At 47.3% G+C, this 17,174-nt stretch overlaps 1 protein-coding gene across 10 annotated transcripts in view; it reads left to right on the plus strand.

The window, feature by feature from the left end:
- Positions 1-17,174, plus strand: part of tbc1d4 (TBC1 domain family, member 4) — a 31,268-nt gene that overhangs the window by 2,385 nt on the left and 11,709 nt on the right. The window contains exons 2-19 of one of the 10 annotated variants that reach the window (XM_081720759.1): positions 3,629-4,207; positions 4,832-4,921; positions 5,327-5,431; positions 5,759-5,891; positions 6,022-6,113; positions 6,212-6,322; positions 7,400-7,525; positions 7,661-7,711; positions 8,985-9,190; positions 10,120-10,254; positions 12,228-12,370; positions 12,654-12,860; positions 14,312-14,566; positions 14,733-14,891; positions 15,043-15,287; positions 15,884-16,043; positions 16,140-16,309; positions 16,681-16,848. In XM_081720759.1, coding sequence (XP_081576885.1) covers positions 3,629-4,207; positions 4,832-4,921; positions 5,327-5,431; positions 5,759-5,891; positions 6,022-6,113; positions 6,212-6,322; positions 7,400-7,525; positions 7,661-7,711; positions 8,985-9,190; positions 10,120-10,254; positions 12,228-12,370; positions 12,654-12,860; positions 14,312-14,566; positions 14,733-14,891; positions 15,043-15,287; positions 15,884-16,043; positions 16,140-16,309; positions 16,681-16,848 — 3,135 coding nt within the window. Of the gene's footprint in view, positions 1-3,628; positions 4,208-4,831; positions 4,922-5,326; positions 5,432-5,758; positions 5,892-6,021; positions 6,114-6,211; positions 6,323-7,399; positions 7,526-7,660; positions 7,712-8,984; positions 9,191-10,119; positions 10,255-10,274; positions 11,897-12,227; positions 12,371-12,653; positions 12,876-12,900; positions 13,594-13,615; positions 14,042-14,311; positions 14,567-14,732; positions 14,892-15,042; positions 15,288-15,883; positions 16,044-16,139; positions 16,310-16,680; positions 16,849-17,174 lie in introns of those variants that run through there. The other 9 variants (XM_027005210.3, XM_081720760.1, XM_035522851.2 and 6 more) reach the window with 9 other exon arrangements.

The raw sequence follows: 17,174 nt of genomic DNA on the forward strand, positions 1-17,174 counted from the left end.
TCTGTAACCCATGGAAGTGCTGCGAAAAAAGTTTTACAGATCTGACTGCTTTCAAAGGAGGCATTTTTAAATATAGAAACAGCTGCAGAAATGTTAGCCTCTCCAAAGCAGAACAGTTGGAAATCTACCCTTTTCTCTGCTTTGGTCCGTTTGCTTTCAGTTGTGCAATGAAATGCCGGCGTAGTGCAAGAATCACCTCTGTATTCGTGAAGTTCTCGGTGCCCACTCCCTGACCTGAAGGAGTTCACAGTGCTTGACTCAGCAAATGTGTGGAATGCTTCTAGTCCTACAGCTGCTTTCTGTCCATTTATCTTAAGCACTGTGTTCTTACACTGAATGTGCAGATCCTGACTACAGTTTATAATGGGTTGGAAAGAACCATCGTGTAACCATCCAATAATGAGACATTACTACCTAAATAAGAAGTAATTTATGCTTGAGACTTAGACTTCTACTTTCCTTCAAGCTCCTTTGACAAATGAATGAGTAACTTCAGCATCTGTACAGTTTGTGCATGTTTAATTGAAGGATTTGGTTATAGCATTTGGTAGGTGCCCTTGTTGAGAGCAATGTAAAGAAATACTTAGTAGTCTTTATCAAAAACATTATCCTTATACTAACATAAATTGGTTAGTATCAAGACAACTATCAAGCTAACGTGGGAAAGAAGGCAGTACAAGGTTTTTTTTTTTTGTTTGTTTTTTTTTGTGGCATGAGTTGTGCAAAAAGTTAGCTTTATACAACTTCTATAAAGACACATAGTTGTCATGGGATGCAGAAATAGACTGTGAAAGCTGTGTTTTGTGCCAGCCTGAGTCATGTCTGGGTGTTAACCCTTTGCACGGAGCTCAGCCTGCTGCCGAGGGGATATGACCTGCGTGGCGCACCGAAACATGAGACGCACACTACGATTGGGAACCTACAACGGTCAGAACCCTGCCCTGCCCTTGACATCATAACTGAGGGACTGCACAGTGGTACATTTTATGTTTGAGTTCTGTTCAGGAGGAACCAGTGGAATTGTCATTTTATTCAAATCAAATTGCAGTCTATAGTCCTGCTGTGAATGTGTTTGCGCCTTTTTTCCAGTAACCAAAAGAGTAACGTCTTTGTCATGGTTAATGACACTGTCACATGTTAGGCCTACATCAGTGATTAAATCGGTTTCCTTCAGACTTGCTCTGGCACGCACTGGCCTGCCATTGGATAGTCCTGCATCCAAATGAGAGTTTTAGCTCAATGTCACAATTAGGTGTTGGATTCGGTGCAAGTCACAGTTAAATCATGGTGTGCAATTACTTTACACCCAAGTAATTTAAATAGCTTAAGGGATTTAACCTTGTGCTTCTGGTGATTATAGTGCTAGACCAAACATTGAACTGCTCCAAGCTTCAAACAGGATGTTTGAGCGGGAATGGCCTTTACCTTCTGGATATGAGCATGGCTATTCATTAGGGACCTTGCAGCTCACTGAGTCTATTTACTTGCATGATAAACTATTTTATGCATGCACCTCTTTGCATTTAGACTGTATATGGAGTCATGCAGCATGGCTGGTTTTTGGTTGACACCCCCCCCCCCCAGCTGTGATGTCAGAGATGTTTGGAATCTTTGTTTTCACTGGAAAGAAGCCATCTGTCATCTGTCAGTTAAAAACAAGCAGCCACACCCTTTACTTCTGCTTCCCCAAGTCAGACTTTTTTGCTAAAGATGTTTGTCAGATAGTGTTTGTTTTTCTCTCTTAAACTCAGAGGCGTTTGTACCGGACTCATTGTGATTTTTTCCATGTTATCTTCGGGCATCAAGTGAAGTGTAATCTCAACATAAACCATGTTCATTCACTGAGACGTACCTGTGTTGTATCTATGAGAAACAAAACGCGAGCCATTATATTGTGATACTATATTAATGCATAACGGTTGCATAACAGTTATAATATCTGGATGTGGTAAATCTGAGAGAGAGTGAGTCATTTTAAGGGTTGATTGTCATGTCTCACAGCCTCTCCTTCACATTTAAGTGGGGCTGTAGAAATTGTCGTTGTTCTTCAGGTCATGCTGCTGAATGTTACAACATTAAATTCTGTTGACCTGCTGGAACCGGGCTCCTTTAACTCCCACAGCAGAATGCCTTTTTATGAGCCTAAATATATTTGTCAAACAATCCTACTGCTGGTTATCTTCAGCAGCAGTGTGAGTCTACACAGTATGCAGTCGTGTTTAGTTTACTCTGTTCCTGCCTTGAACAAGTTATCCATTTGACCTTGATGCCAAATGGAGCCTTGTGTTTTTGAAGTCTGGGTGCTCAGGCTGTTTACTTCAGGGCTGTTTTGATTGCCACAATTACCTCAGGAGGTTACAGTATTCATTGGATTTTTCAAACCAATGCTTCTCGTTCAAACATGGTTTAATGGAACCTTATCGCCCACTGGTTGCTGAGGTACCCTTAGCACCTGGGTGCTTGCTTTGGCTTATTCAGGAACGGCACAGACACATGCAGGAACATTTTAGGGGTGTATGGGGGGGGGGGGGGTCATGCATCCAGTTTGTAAGAACCATTATGCCATCTGTCTTGTGCCAGTACCACATTATTTAAACGTGTTTTTGCATCAACTCCTGGCACCCGTCCCAACTCGCTCACTATTCGTGTGCTCCCAGCAGGACCTGCCCTGCTAATGTAAATTAGCTTTCTTTTGTTTGCACGTGGGCAGCCGTCTCAGCCCCTCACCAGGTTTCAGGTGAAGTGTAATCTCACCCTAAACGCTGTTCAGAGACCTGCTTCTGAACGACGTATGTTGCTTTGCTTTGTCTTTTATTCAGCAAATGATTTAAATGGGATTTGAGTCACAGAGGGCTGTGTGAATGTTTAGAATGTCCTCGGTCTTTAAGTTGTGCTGTAATAAAAAAATGGTTTTGGTTTGTTCTTTACAACTGATTTTTAAGTGTTGTTTAAAAAAAAAAAAACCCCAAAAAAACAACAACTGCACTTTGGCTTTAGGCCTCCTCAGAAGAAAAGTAGTTTCTAAGAAACAAAAAAAGCTTAGGAAAAGGATATAAAAGGATTGCTCAAGTCTCAGGTGTCTGTCAGCTCACAGTCAGGCAGATAGTTTGCAACGGGAGAAATTTAGCATTTTCACTGTCCTGTCTGGCAGTCCTCCAGGGACGTAAGGTCATACTACACAGTCCTCAAACAGGTGACAAAAAGTACTAGAATGACCGCTAAGGATTTGTAGGTGTCTTTGGTATGTGATGATGCCCGTGTACCAAGGCGAATAGTAGCCTTGCTTTGATAACACCCATTGGTTCATTTATTTCTATAGAAATTCAAATACACTAAGGCCCTGCCATATGTGGTCAGTATGTACAAAGACCACTCATTTTAAGCTGAATTTCCCATAAAATATCAAACCCCATTTATACTGTATATACTCCCCATGCGGCCATACCTGGCACTTTCTTTTTCTTATCAATAAGGCATAAGATTCAGATAGTTGAACTTCATTTTTTAGCTGTCATAAAAAAAATTATTTAAGAAATACAGCAGCTGTATCTGCTAGATCTTCTCGTGCAGGTGAAGTGCATCTTTGGCTTTCTGGGCTCTGGAGGTGAAGGCTGTTGTTCTCGCGCAGGTGCCTGAGGTCATCACCAGCATCAGGCAGGCCTGTAAAGTCGCACTGAAGGAGGACAAGAAGCCCAAACAGGAGGGGGACGAGTCCTTCTACAACTCGCAGAAGTTCGAGGTGCTTTACTGTGGCAAGGCGACGGTGGGCCACAAGAAAGCCCCATCCACACTGATTGACGACTGCATCGACAAGTTCCGCCAGCATGAGGCGGAGCGCAAGCGGCTGCGCCTCCCAAACGGCCAGCGGAGCTCCGAAGACGAGTTCACCACAGGTGACGACCCGCTGAGCGCTGCGTTGTATGAGGCCTCGGAGGCCGAGCTGGAGCTCGGGGGCGTGGAGCGGGCCGAGGCGGCCGACGGGAAGCTGGGCGGTAGCCTGCGCGGGGCCTTCCCCGAGGCCATCCTGGAGGACTCTGGCTTCGAGGAACAGCAGGAGTTCCGCACGCGCTGCAACAGCCTGGCAGGCGGCTTGCCGAGGAGGCCCTGGGAGGCGGCGGCAATGGGGCCGGCGCGCAGACGGCATGCCAGCGCCCCCAACAACGTCCAGCCCTCAGACGCCGAGAAGAACCGCACTATGCTGTTCCAGGTAAATCCACTCGTGCTCATGTACTGGGCTCTGCAATGATTAGCAAATAGTGGATGCTAATGATCTCATGGGTCTAAAAAAGCCAGCTACTGCACTGTATGGCTTTTGAAATGCTCCGTGCTGGTCACGCTTACCTCAACTAAAACATGTTACACCACCAAACAGACAAAGCTTGTTACTCTAGACATCAGTGTTTAGGCTACTTCCCCTTAATGTGATTTCCGTTAATGAGAGTCCTTGCAGAGTTTCTCGTTAGACTGACTGCGGGTCTAATGAGAAATGAATGAACTAGCATGTCCACTAGCTGAGCAGTCACTGAGTCATTCTTCAGATGGCCACCCAAGTCTGTTTCTTCTGAAGAGCAGCCATTAGCAATGCTCACAATCCAGTTTCTCGTAAGTCAGCTCTGAGAAGTGAGCTCTGTGGCCTCTATGACCTTGCTGGGGGGTAGGTGGGTATGTGGGGGTGTTGGTGAGAGTGTTTTGGCAGCTGAGCTAGCTCTCGACAGAGGCAGCTGCTGGTCATGAGATAAGCCTTAGCAGACATGGCTTGGACGTGCTTGGCCCAGCCATTGTCCATGAGTTAGCGGCCTCCTCCGAAGCCCTCTGTTTTTTGTGGCCTCAGGTGGGCCGGTTTGAAGTGAACCTCATCAGCCCGGACAGCAAGACCGTGGTGCTGGAGAAGAACTTCAAAGACATATCCTCCTGCTCTCAGGTTGGTGATCTGCCGTGACCTGGGGGTTTGTTTACTTTCAGGATGGTCTCATCTGCCCTTGTGTCTTGACACTTTCCTGGCTTTCACCCGGGGTATTTGCAGGTTTAAGGCAGTAGTTTATACTGGCTTCAGTGGGTCAAGCATAAATTACTGAATTTAAATTCATCATTTGATAGTTTGATACCATCCTACACCTTGCATCTGTGCCTGTTTTTAAAAAATTGTTTTAAATCATAGACCTTTTTACAGCGTTCATACTTGGGGAACAGACTTGCTTAAGTCTTATTTTTTGGCTAGTGTTATGAGAGAATTCGTGCTATGCAGTGCGTTTGCAGTGCGTTTGTTCTGTACTGCTGCGTCATAATCCCCATATAGCTGTACATGTCCTTTGCGCTGCACTCACAGGGAGTGAAGCAGACCGACCACTTTGGCTTCATCTGCCGGGATGCTGGAGAGTCTGTGTCCGGCCAGTACATGTGCTACGTGTTCCAGTGTGCCAGCGAGTCACTGGTGAGCATTCCCGGCACCGTCCTGTGCTCCGCCTCGCACGCGCATGGAGCATGAGTTTGTCATTTATCATCAGGCAGCACGAGAACAATGGCTGCGTCCTTGACTATGGTGTGAACATAATCTCTGACCTGCTTCTGCTTGCACACTGAATGTGGGTTACGGTGACTAGGCTTCAGATCAGTGCTTTGTTGAGTTATGTGCCGCTCCCCTTATCCAAACAGCCTCCGTTTTTGGAAAAAAGAGCAAGCGCGCTACAAACGGCTAGGCACTGGCGTGCATGCGGACTCTCGGGCTAACTGGCCGAATACCCCCCCCCCCCCCCTGCAGGTGGATGAGGTGATGATGACCCTGAAACAGGCCTTCAGCACTGCCGCGGTGCTGCAGAGCTCCAAGACCCAGGTCAAGCTCTGCCAGGCCTGCCCTATGCACGACTTGCACAAGCTGTGCGAGAGGATCGAAGGTGCAGCCGTCCCCTCCAACCCCGCACTGTCACAAGCCCTCTCCAACAAACAGCTGAGTCCACTCGATAAAAGCCAGCGGGTTTGTAGTCAGTTTCTATAAATATGTATATTTTTTTTTCTTGGACACAGGTTTGTACCCTCCCAGAGCAAAGCTGGCTATTCAGAAACACCTTTCCCTGCTGAGCGATAAGGAGCAAGCTGACATTTTTGAGCGCGTGCAGGTAAGCACAGAGGGGGGTGGTACAGTAGAAAGGAACCCAAGCCAGTGCTTGTGCTCATTATTGCCTTTCGTTGTTGTTGTTGTTTGCCTGCCGGGCAGAGGATGAAGCCGGGCTCTGATCAGGAGGAGAACGAACTGGTTATACTTCACCTAAGGCAGATGTGTGAGACCAAACAGAAGAACCACATTCATACTGGAGAGACTGCTCAGGTATACACACACACGCTTTCACATAGTATAGTTATCCTCTGGACCAGTCTAAACCAAAATCCCTTTTGCTTTTATGTGCCAAAGATCGGCATTCCTTACCTAAAAAAAAATGAATACAATGAATACTTTAAAGACACTTCTTAATAGTATTGGCATTTTAGTTAATTCTTTTTGAACTTTTTGAATTGTTTAACTATCCCACCCTTCATGTCTTATTTCAGTACTTTTTTAAGCTTTTTTTTTAGTCACTTAAAATTAATTTATTGTACTTTTTTATTCTTATTAAACCTATAGTTGTTGTTATCTTCCCTGCTTGGCTCCCTCACAGTAACAGGGACAGATTGAGCTGTGACCGGCCTCTTATTGGGTAAGACGGTTAGGAAAATGGCTCAGAACCGTGTCCCTTTACTTACTAATGATCTGGGGTCTGAGCAACATGCTACATCTCACAGAAGCTTCCTCATTCTGTCTCTCAACTGAGGATTTAAAGGGGAGGAGAAATTCATAGCTTTTTTTTCTTTTTTTTTTTCTTTTTTTTTTTTTTGCTTTTTTTTTTAACTTATTTACAGTGATGCTTTTATCCAAAGCGACTTACTTATGACTGAGTACAACTTGAGCAATTGAGGGACTTGCTCAGGGGCCCAACAGTGGCAACTTGGCAGTGGCAAGGCTTGAACCAGCAACCTTATGATTACAAGTCAAGTACCTTAACCACTGAGCTGCCACTGCCCTAGTTCCATTGGACTGAAATGGACATAGATTTCAGAGGAAGTCCAGTGGCCCCAGGAGTAGGTTCCAACCACAGATTGAGACAGTCTGGCCTTTGTTGCACTGTTGATGTGGAGGCTCTGTTCAGAAGCTCAGAATTGTGCCTACACTGAATCCAGGAAGCTCCATCTTCGTGCGATCACTAAAGCTGAATTTTGTTTCAGTGACTGTAAATAGACATATTTGGTCTGTTTGGGGAGTTGAGGTGAACGTCGTTGTTAAAATACGAACACTATATCTTTTAAAAAAAAACAAAAAAAGGAAAAAAAGCATATACTACTGCTGTTCTTTGCTGTCGCTCTGTGATAGAATGAGTCCATGGGCCACAGCGCAGGCTCCGAGAGCTCTAGCACTGCTGGACGCAATAAGCTGGACTTGCTGAAGAACAAGGCGCGAACCTCCCTCACTAGTTCACTGGAGAACATCTTTTCACGGGTATGTTTGAGTGTGCGTGCCCCTCAGATGCTGTTCCTCCTTCACCACTGGTGCAGGGAGTGACCTGTTGATCAGTTTGTGGTGGCTTAATAATACCACCACAAAATGAAGTGACGTTTAGTTTCTGTCCACCAGGGGGCGAGCCGAATGCGCATGCGCATTGGTGGAATGGGCAGCTTCGAGCGTGTGAGTATCATCTCCCGAATACCCCCACCCCACCCCTTACGCATCACATGCCAGTCCCAGAAGTTATACTTCGCTCATACTTCACTGCCACCGTGAGGCGCACACAGCGTGGAGCTCCACGTCTCATAAGTGTCTAGCTGTTTGCTGAGTGCACCTCTGTGCCCAAGGCTGGTCTGTCGCCATCTAACCCGGGGCTGAGCGTGGTGACGGCCACTCTCACCATTGTGTTGAATGCGAGGTAAACGTTTGATGCCTCCCCCTGAGGCCGGCTGGCAAGGAAGGGCTCAAGGGCTTGCCACTCCCAGGTCGCACTCCTGGGAAACTTGTGTTGAACGGTTTTGGTTGACTTACTGGCTGTTGGGGCAAGACTGGTGCCCAACACAAGCTGAGCCAGTCTTCTTATAATTGTGAAGGAGTAATGTTTGTTTTATTCATTTTTTTCCCCCAGCTGTTGTTACTGAATATAGTTATAACACAAAACTATGCTATTAAAACGTTTAAAGGGTTTTTAATACAACCTGTCTGACTGCAGTGCTTTGTGGAGCTTTGCTGGGCCCTCATCCGCTCCACTGTTTTTCCCAAATGTAGCTTTTACAGCAGAATTGGGGCGGGGGGTGTTTTTGCATAAATAGACCGAGGGGCGTGAGGGGAGTCGTGCAGCCGCAGCTGGTTTCCTGGCCTCGCTGGAAGGCTGTGAATTGGGAGGGTGCAGGTTCGGGCCTCACATGGGTGGGGGTTGTGTTATGTTGGGGATGACAGGAAAACCACTGAGGAAGAGGGTCCAGAAGGGGCCCAGCACAGCAGAATGCAGCAACGTCCCCCCATTGTGCTTGGGCCCTCCTCCGCCCACGCGTGCCCACGTGACGCCTCGTCTCATGGTCACTGGATGCAGTCCATTACCATACAATAGATCTCTGAGCATTATTGTTGCCACGCTCCTACTGCGTCCAGCACACAGGCGCTCATGCCTGGGGCCACCCGCGGAGAGTGCTGAGGTGCTCTGGGTGAGTTGGGCCACGCTGGCATTCAGACACCTGTTTTGCCACATTCGTCCGTGATATGTTGCTAATGTCTTTTTTTTTTTAATTTTAAAAATCAGGTTTCGGTGTTCAGGGTTAGTAATGTTTGACGTGAAGTCGAGCGCGACTCTGTCGGTCTCGGGTTCGCTCTGATGGCACCAGCGCCCTAGTGCCTTTGTGGACGGCTCGTGACTGTGTAGGCAGGCTCTGTGGTCCCTGTGGCCTGCTCACTGACCTTGTCTCTGGCCTACCAGTCGGACGACTCTCCCGGGGAATCGCCTCCGGGCTCTCCACCCGCCTACTTGGACGAGGACCCCGATGCCCCTCAGTTCCGTCGCCGTGCACACACCTTCAGCCACCCGCCTATCAAGAAGAGGATCTCCTTCACGGAGCTGCCCACTCAGCCCAAGGTCCTCCTGCACAGGCAGCAGTCTCTGGCTCCGGAGCTGCTTCAGAGCAGGTAGCGCATCACTTCCTGTTTACCCTTGCGTGATTGGCTCTCGACTGTGCATCAATTTATCACAGGCCTGGCAAGTGAGACCTTTCCATTTAGAGAAGTAATGCAGACTTATCATAAATGGTAATCTCCAAATTGTAATATGTTGGCATTGCCATAGCATATAATCTGCAGATTATATCTGAACACCATCAGTTTTACACTGAAGCACACAGAGATTTGGCTGATATCGTGACAGCTAGAAAGGATATCTTTTGATATCTGTGTATTAAAATGGGTGCTGAGTCATTAAGTTGATTTCCTCGAGAAGTTCTACTTAAATTTAAGCAACAACTAACAATATGCTTCTTCCGGTGATCATGACGAACAGTAAAAGCCCACTGACTTCAGCATGTATGCTAACATAGTTAATGGAAAAATGAGGCATGTTGCTGTGTATCACTGAATTAATACTAAGGTAAGCAAATCAATCACATCCAATGACACAAGTGATTCACTTCTGGATGCACTTCTGATTCTGACTGAAATAGCTTTATAACTGCCATTCTGATGAAGACTTATTAGACAGTTGATTATATAAAGACATTAAAATGGGAGTGAATAATATTTAAAGGACTTTTTCAACTGGAGCTAATAGAGGAGCTATTTATTAACAAGAAAAGAGGGACAGTTGAGTGTTAGACAGACATGTGAAGCAGTGATTTTACTTTTGAAATAATACTTTTCTGAATCCCCCCCGGACTGCCGCGCTGGCCGAGTACACCAACAGGTCCGTTCGTCTCCTCGTCCTGCCTCAGCGGAGTTTTCTTGCCTGTCGTAACGTGTGCATACGTACGTCCGTGCGTGCGTGTGTGTGTGTGCGCGTGTGTGTGTCTGCATATATGTGTGTGTGTGTGTGTGTGTGTGTGTGTGTGTTGTGGGGATTCTTTTAGCTCGGTGCGTGTCCCGAGAGCGCGCAGCGTCTCTGAGGGCGAGTCCTCCTTCACCACTCCCACTTTCCTGAAAGGTTTTTACCTGGGCTCCCTCGGTTCGCTGGCCCCCCCGCAGGACAGCACCGGCCTCAAAAGGTGAGAGCGGACCCCCCCCAACCGCCCCGGCACCAGAGCCGTGCAGCGACACTCCCCCCCCACCCGGCCAGAGTCAACATAGTCCCTGTCTGGTCCTTAACCCGTCGATATGGCTACGTACCTTCTGAGAGAAGCTGTTTCCTTTTCTCTCTCTGTGTGTTCGCACGGCTGGACTGCTCGTCTGCTTCTCCGGGAACCGGGAAATCTGATTCCTCGGAGGCTCCCTCTTCTGTGCTGCATGCTGCATCTCGGCCCTCCGCGTACAGGCTTAGTCCACAGATCCGCAGCACTTTAATTCCGTACCACGAGCAGCGTATGTGCTTACTGTTTCCAAACTGACCCTGCTTCCTACTAATCGAGGCTACATTCTTTTACCTTCTTTGCTTTCTCATTTAAATTCATGCATTCATGATTTTTAAAATTCTGTAACAACTTTAGTGATAACAAATGATTTGCATTTTTTAATAAAGGCATGTATTTTTATTGTAATTAATGATGAGAGCTTTGTACTGTGACAATTGTCATCTATTTTTAAGAGTTGGATGTTCACATTAGGCTGTCCTTTAGATATAGTTTAATGGTAAAAGTAAAGTTGAACGTTTTAATGATTTAGAACACTGGTGTGGATGTCTCGAACTTTGATTGTTTAGATCTGTGATGCAGGTATAATCAGGTCAGCACTTGACCCTCGTACATCCTGGTACATAAAGGATGTGCCCCATCGTCTTGTCTTTCTCATTCTGTAATCAAAATGGCTGCTCGGAATAGGTTCTAGTGTACCATCTTTAGTCTGTTTGATGCTTTTCCATGATAGGTGATGGAACACATGATAGGTGAAGGAAAGAACCAGGGAGCAGGTGAAATTCCAAATAATACAGTTCCCATACGAATCTCTCCCGATCCAAGTCACTATTTGCTTTGAACACCATCAATCTGTAATTGTTTTCTAATCTTAAAACCATTATCTCAGTAAATCTTAGTATGTCTTAACTGAGGGTGTTTAAGCTCGGTCATGGACTCTCTAGGCTTCAAACAGTTTAGAGCCTTTCAGGTTTTTAGTTTGGTGAGGTTGAGCGTCTGGCTTTGTTTCTGTCTGCGTGTAACAGTAGTGCTCGGTTAGTTTGACGAAAGCGAGAGGCTGAGAAATGAATGAGTTTTCTGTGAGGGTGTTGAAGTTGGACAATCCTGCAGAGAACTCTGGATGGCCTACGCTGGATGGGCTTCAGTGATGGGCATCTCTGTGTGTTTTGATTGGTGCTGACTGCACTTCTGGACCTCCCTAAGGTTTAGGTTTCAGTGGACATTGGACTGTGTTTTGTTATTCCCAGTTATGTTATTCCCAAAGGCGTGTTTGGTCAGTGACGTGCATTCTCATCAGCAGTGCTCAGACATAATAACGTGGTGTTGCTACATGCATTTAAATGCGTCCCTTAAAGGATGATCTGTATTTTAACCCAAACATATCTGCCTATTAACCTAAGAGTAGGTATCCTGTAGACATTCTCCTGTCATTTATGCATGAAGTTACTTATAATTTTCAGAGTCAGTATTTTTCTAATAATTATGTAACTAATTGTGTTTCAGGCTTTTGTTTTTGTGTTTCTGTACATCATAAAGAACTGACGCTACTACCCATGTCACTGTGAGCTATAACATTAATATATATGTCATTATGAACTATTGCTAATAGCTGGACTGAAAAGCCCTCACTTGTATTCATATAGTGCGTGGCTTCCTGCTTTTAATTCTTGGAAGTAATTCTACCAGTAATATATCTTTTCTTGTTTACTAGAAAATCTAGGGAAAAACTATGGTGTAACATTTCTAAAATAAAGATGCTTACTTCCTGGATGTTGCAAAATGCACCATCTGCAAAGTCAGAATGGATTCCGTTTGCCAATTCGCTTTCAAAACCAGTGTTTATAAAGGATGGAGAAGCTCAGAATGTTTGTGCGTGTTTCCGTGTGCAACAGTAATGGAGAGAACTGGAAGAGGAGCCTGTCTGGCTCTGACTCTCTGACTGCTGTAATTCCGCGTCGAGTGTCTTGGCGTCAGAAGATTTTCCTCAGGGTGGCCTCGCCCCTCAACAAGGCCTCTGCCTCCACACTCAGTGCGGGTGGGTAAACAAACATAAACAAGTGTGTGTGTGTGTGTGTGTGTGTGTGTGTGTGTGTGTGTGTGTGTACAGTCAACACGGGCCTCTTCCTTCCTGGAGCCTTGTTTATAGTCAACACCGCCGGCTAGATCATGGTCCTTTTTTATGCCTTTTTTAGAATTTCTGCTCTTCTCTACAGTGCATTTAATCTCATCAACGTTAAGACACTAATTAGCACTCACTAGATTGCTGCACAAATCCCAGTCAGCCTGGTATGAGTGTGGGGGCATTGGCTGTTTTGCAGACATGGATGGCCGGGAGTTGCTACCCCTGTCTCCTCGGACCTTAGCCCAGGGGCGGGACGCTCTGGCAGGCCTGCTGTCCGCTGAGCAGGGCCCTGGGTTCGAGGGCGGACGGCGCACCTCTGCTGACTACAGAGCGCTCTGGAAGAAAGCCGTCCACCAGCAGATCCTTCTCATCCGCATGGAGAAGGAGAATCAGCGCCTGGAGGGTTAGTGTCATGGGTGTGCGTACGTGCATGCGTACTGCGTAATCACTACCAGTATAAAAACACACACACACACACACACACACACCCATTTCTTTCCTACCACATGCTCTCCGTGCGCTTTTCCCTACTCTGGACACACCCGTGTTCCACCACACACACACACACGATTAGTGTACAATCTACGTTTTCCATCCTCTTCATGTTTATCTGGGGCCTGACCCTTGTGCCATTATCGCAGTAGTAGATTTTCCCCATGCAGGTCCCTGCAATTGGAGCAGCCGCATGATCTTTGGTCACTCTCTTTAAGATGATGTTTTGCTCCTTTTCAATGCATCAATTGCTGCTGCCTCTGTTGGGCATTCTGGGACAGAGATATTTTGGCCGGAATGCCTGGATTAAGTTCCGGCATCTCCAAGAACACATTTTTATTTCAGCCATCTCTTGGCTATGGTGTACAGTTTACGCAGAACGACCTTCTTAACATATTACTCGTATATGATGGTTTTAACAGTTTAGTGATGGTCTTAAATATACTCACAACTGTTTATATGTTTGTGGCTTGTGAAATATCGCCCTCTGCTGGTTACAACAGCGCACACCAATACTAGCGCTCCAGTGACAGCCCTGTTCTATTCTATTCTATTCCTCTTCCCCCTCACCGGCCTGCTGGGCTGGGGGTCCGAGTCCACTCTGGCCACCTGAGCTCACTGAAAGGGCTTGTTTTGAGCAGAAGGTAAGAGTGAGGGAGTGGAATACTCGTTGAGGGTGGCACACTGCCGCCCGCAATGACCCCCTGGCGAGAGAAGCTGCCGCACGACTTCTTTACTGGCCGGTGATCTAGCCGCAAAACCTACACCTGAGCGAGGCGAACCCTGTGTGTCGCACGCCCTCGCTTGCTAGTCCATTATTCATTCTTCTTGGTCTCCCTGTGGCTAGTTTGTCTTGTGGATTAATGTATGGTTTAATTTGCTGCATGCATAGATAGGGCTTCTTTCGATGAAGAGCTTTATTGGGGTGCGCATGTCCGAGACCCATTCCAGCTGCTCTCTGCTGATTAGCTGTTTGCGCACTCCCGTGTGTTTCTCCAGCGCGTGAAAGCTTTTGCTGGACGTAGAATGACTCTGAAGTTGTATCCGAAGTTGGTATGGCATCTAACTCCTCTGTCCCCATGGCAACGGCAGGTGACTGGACCTAGGGTTCATCCTCATGTCTCTCTAGTGTGTCCTTAACTCCTGCAGCTTGATTCTCCTAACGAATGATTTGAGTGGCTTTCCTACACACAGCTCTAATTGTACTCAGCATATTTAACACGAGGTTGAAAACTGACTAACGTGTGTGTGTGTGTGTGTGTGTGTGTGTGTGTGTGTGTGTGTGTGTGTGTGTGTGTGTGTGTGTGTGTGTGTGTGTGTGTGTGTGTGTGTGTGTGTGTGTCCGTGTCCTTGTGCGTACAGCCAGCCGAGATGAGCTGCACATCCGTAAGATGAAGCTGGACTACCAGGAGGTGGGCGAGTGTCCAAAGGAGGTGCAGGCTCTGTGGGAGCGGAAGCTGAGCGGGACCTGCAGGTCCAAAGTGCAGTGGGACAAGGAGGCGCATGCCGCCCTGTGCCAGGGTAACGGAGCTGCCACGCCCTGCACTCATCGCGCTACTCTCCGTGTTGCTGATTGTACACTTGACTTTGTTGGTTTCCAAAATCAACTGCTGAAACGTAAAAATAAGTTTTTACCCCGTCCCTCATTTTATGAGACATTTTTATCTAAATTGCATTAGGCCATCAATCGCAAGTGGTCCCGGACCATACGCTTTTCATTGCTTTCTGGCTGCCGGTAGCGTACGTTTCTCCTTTGGTGAGGTTAAAGCGAGAGTGTGTGCAGGCGTCCCTAAAGCTCGCCGCGGGGAAGTGTGGCTCCTCCTGTGCCGGCAGCACCGCCTGCGTCAGCAGCTGCCGCAGTGGCTGCAACCCCCTGGCACGCCCTACCAGGACCTGCTCAAGCAGCTGACGGGCCAGCAGCACGCCATCTTGGTGGACCTGGGTGCGTGCACGTCCTGCCCTCCTCTCATCCGGTTCTTCGCGCAGTAGATACCGGAAAACTGCCGGTTTTGTCTCGCGTCCTACGTATACACGTTTTCTCGCAATGTTTCCACTCACCTGCCCGTTACTCCGTGACATACGCCCCCCTCCAGGCCGCACGTTCCCCACGCACCGATACTTCAGTGCCCAGCTGGGCGCTGGCCAGCTCTCCCTCTACAACCTGCTGAAGGCCTACTCTCTGCTGGACGCCGAGGTGGGCTACTGCCAGGGCATCAGCTTCGTGGCCGGCGTGCTGCTGCTACACATGAGCGAGGAGCAGGCCTTCGACACGCTCAAGTTCCTCATGTACGACCTGGGCCTCCGGCGCCAGTACCGGCCCGACATGATCGCGCTGCAGGTGCGGCACCCGGGCTCTCGCGGCCCGTGAGCACGTCACTCGTCAGTACCGTGGATTTTTCCGTACAATAAGAGTAAAGGTTGGTGTGCCGTGGTCAAGAAGGCAGCAGAACAAACAGGGTTGTTTTTTTTTTTTAGTGACTGCACCAACATATTAGGTGAGCTGAGGGATGGTTTAATGTTAAATGAGAAGTTACTGATTTACATTTCGTGCGGTGAAAATGCTTTAAAGCCATTTACTCTTAAGTAGCTTTTATCATTGTGCCCTCGTAGATATTACATGGCTCTGAGTAGTTGTTTCACGTCAGGCAACGTCCCCTTCACCCCCTCAACTGGGTGGTCTTAACTTTCAAAAGCAAACAGCACACACTTGCACGTTTGAACCACACCTCCTCTGCAAACACCCCCTCTTAGCCAATCGCTGTGTTAGTCTTCCAACTGTTGCTCTCTGGTTATTCAGCAGCAGTGTTGACATTTAGTCCTCGAACCCAGTGAGTGAGCCAGCTTCCATACCACCCGGTGCCCAACGTGCGCTCACACACACACACTCTCTCTCTCTCTCTCTCTCTCTCTCTCTCTCTCTCTCTCTGTGTGCAGATCCAGATGTACCAGCTGTCACGGCTGCTGCACGACTACCACCGTGGTCTGTACACCCACCTGGAGGAGCACGAGGTCGGCCCCAGCCTCTACGCTGCGCCCTGGTTCCTCACGGTCTTCGCCTCACAGTTCCCGCTTGGTTTCGTCTCTCGCGTCTTTGGTGCGTCCAGCTCTGCTCTCCCTCCGCGCCACAGTCGCTTTGCCCTGTTCTCGTGTGCACGCTTTGTGAACTTGTATCCGTGTCGCGTTTCGGCAGACCTCCTGTTTGTCCAGGGCACGGAGGTGATTTTTAAGCTGGCCCTGTGTCTGCTGAGCAACCACGAGGGAGAGATACTGGAGTGCGACAGTTTTGAGAGCATTGTGGACCACCTTAAGACCACCATCCCTACCTTCACACAGAACCAGATGGAAGAGACAATTACCAAGGTACAAGGTCATCCCAGGTTCTCCTAATTTTACTGTAAGCGTAAGGGAGAGAACCACACCCTGTGCACTGAGATTAGCATGTAATCACAGAAATGCAGTAGTCCCATGTGATTGTTTGCTCAACACACGGACAAATGAACACTGACTCTTTCGTTGTGGGATGCTATTGTGTTCTCTATTAATCATGTTTGAGCTGGTAACACGAACTCTCTTCAGTTCTCTCCTGCTTCATGACATACTTCAATTGTGACCATAAGTATTGTTTTTATAACAAAATCTAGTCCACAGAATTTCCCCAAACGGTCCTCTGCAGACCAGTATCTGTCCTGCGTCACTCGTAGTAATGCCCAGAGGGCACTGTTGCCTGGCAGGCTTTAGATATGGACATCTCCAAGCAGCTGCACGCCTATGAGGTGGAGTATCACGTCTTGCAGGATGAGATGGCGGATGGTGCGCCATGCTCGGAGGACTTGGACAGGCTGGAGAAGACCAGTGTCCTGCTGAAGAAGCAAAACATGGAACTGCTGGAGAAACTTCAGGTGGGAAGTTTTTTTTTTTTTTTTTTTTTTTTTTTTTTTTTTTTTTTTTAATTATTCTTTTGCAAAGTTGCTTTTAACAGTCAAAATTAAGGCTATCTGGTAACTGCTGATTTAAAAATAAATAAATCGAAAGCACTTCTAGTTGAGGCCTTTTGAAAAGTGGAGTCCAAGGTTTCATATAAGCAGGTAGGTGGCAGTATAATACAATTTTGCAGAGCTCTGAAAGGACAAAGGAAAGTAATTCAAACATCTCTGCCAGTGTATGTTCTGCCAAAGATTCTTCCCTTGAACCACACTTTTGAGAGCCCTTCAGATATATTCACTTG

Source organism: Electrophorus electricus, chromosome 9, assembly GCF_041902795.1.
Source record: "Electrophorus electricus isolate QZ-2024a chromosome 9, ASM4190279v1, whole genome shotgun sequence".
Lineage (NCBI taxonomy): Eukaryota > Metazoa > Chordata > Actinopteri > Gymnotiformes > Gymnotidae > Electrophorus > Electrophorus electricus.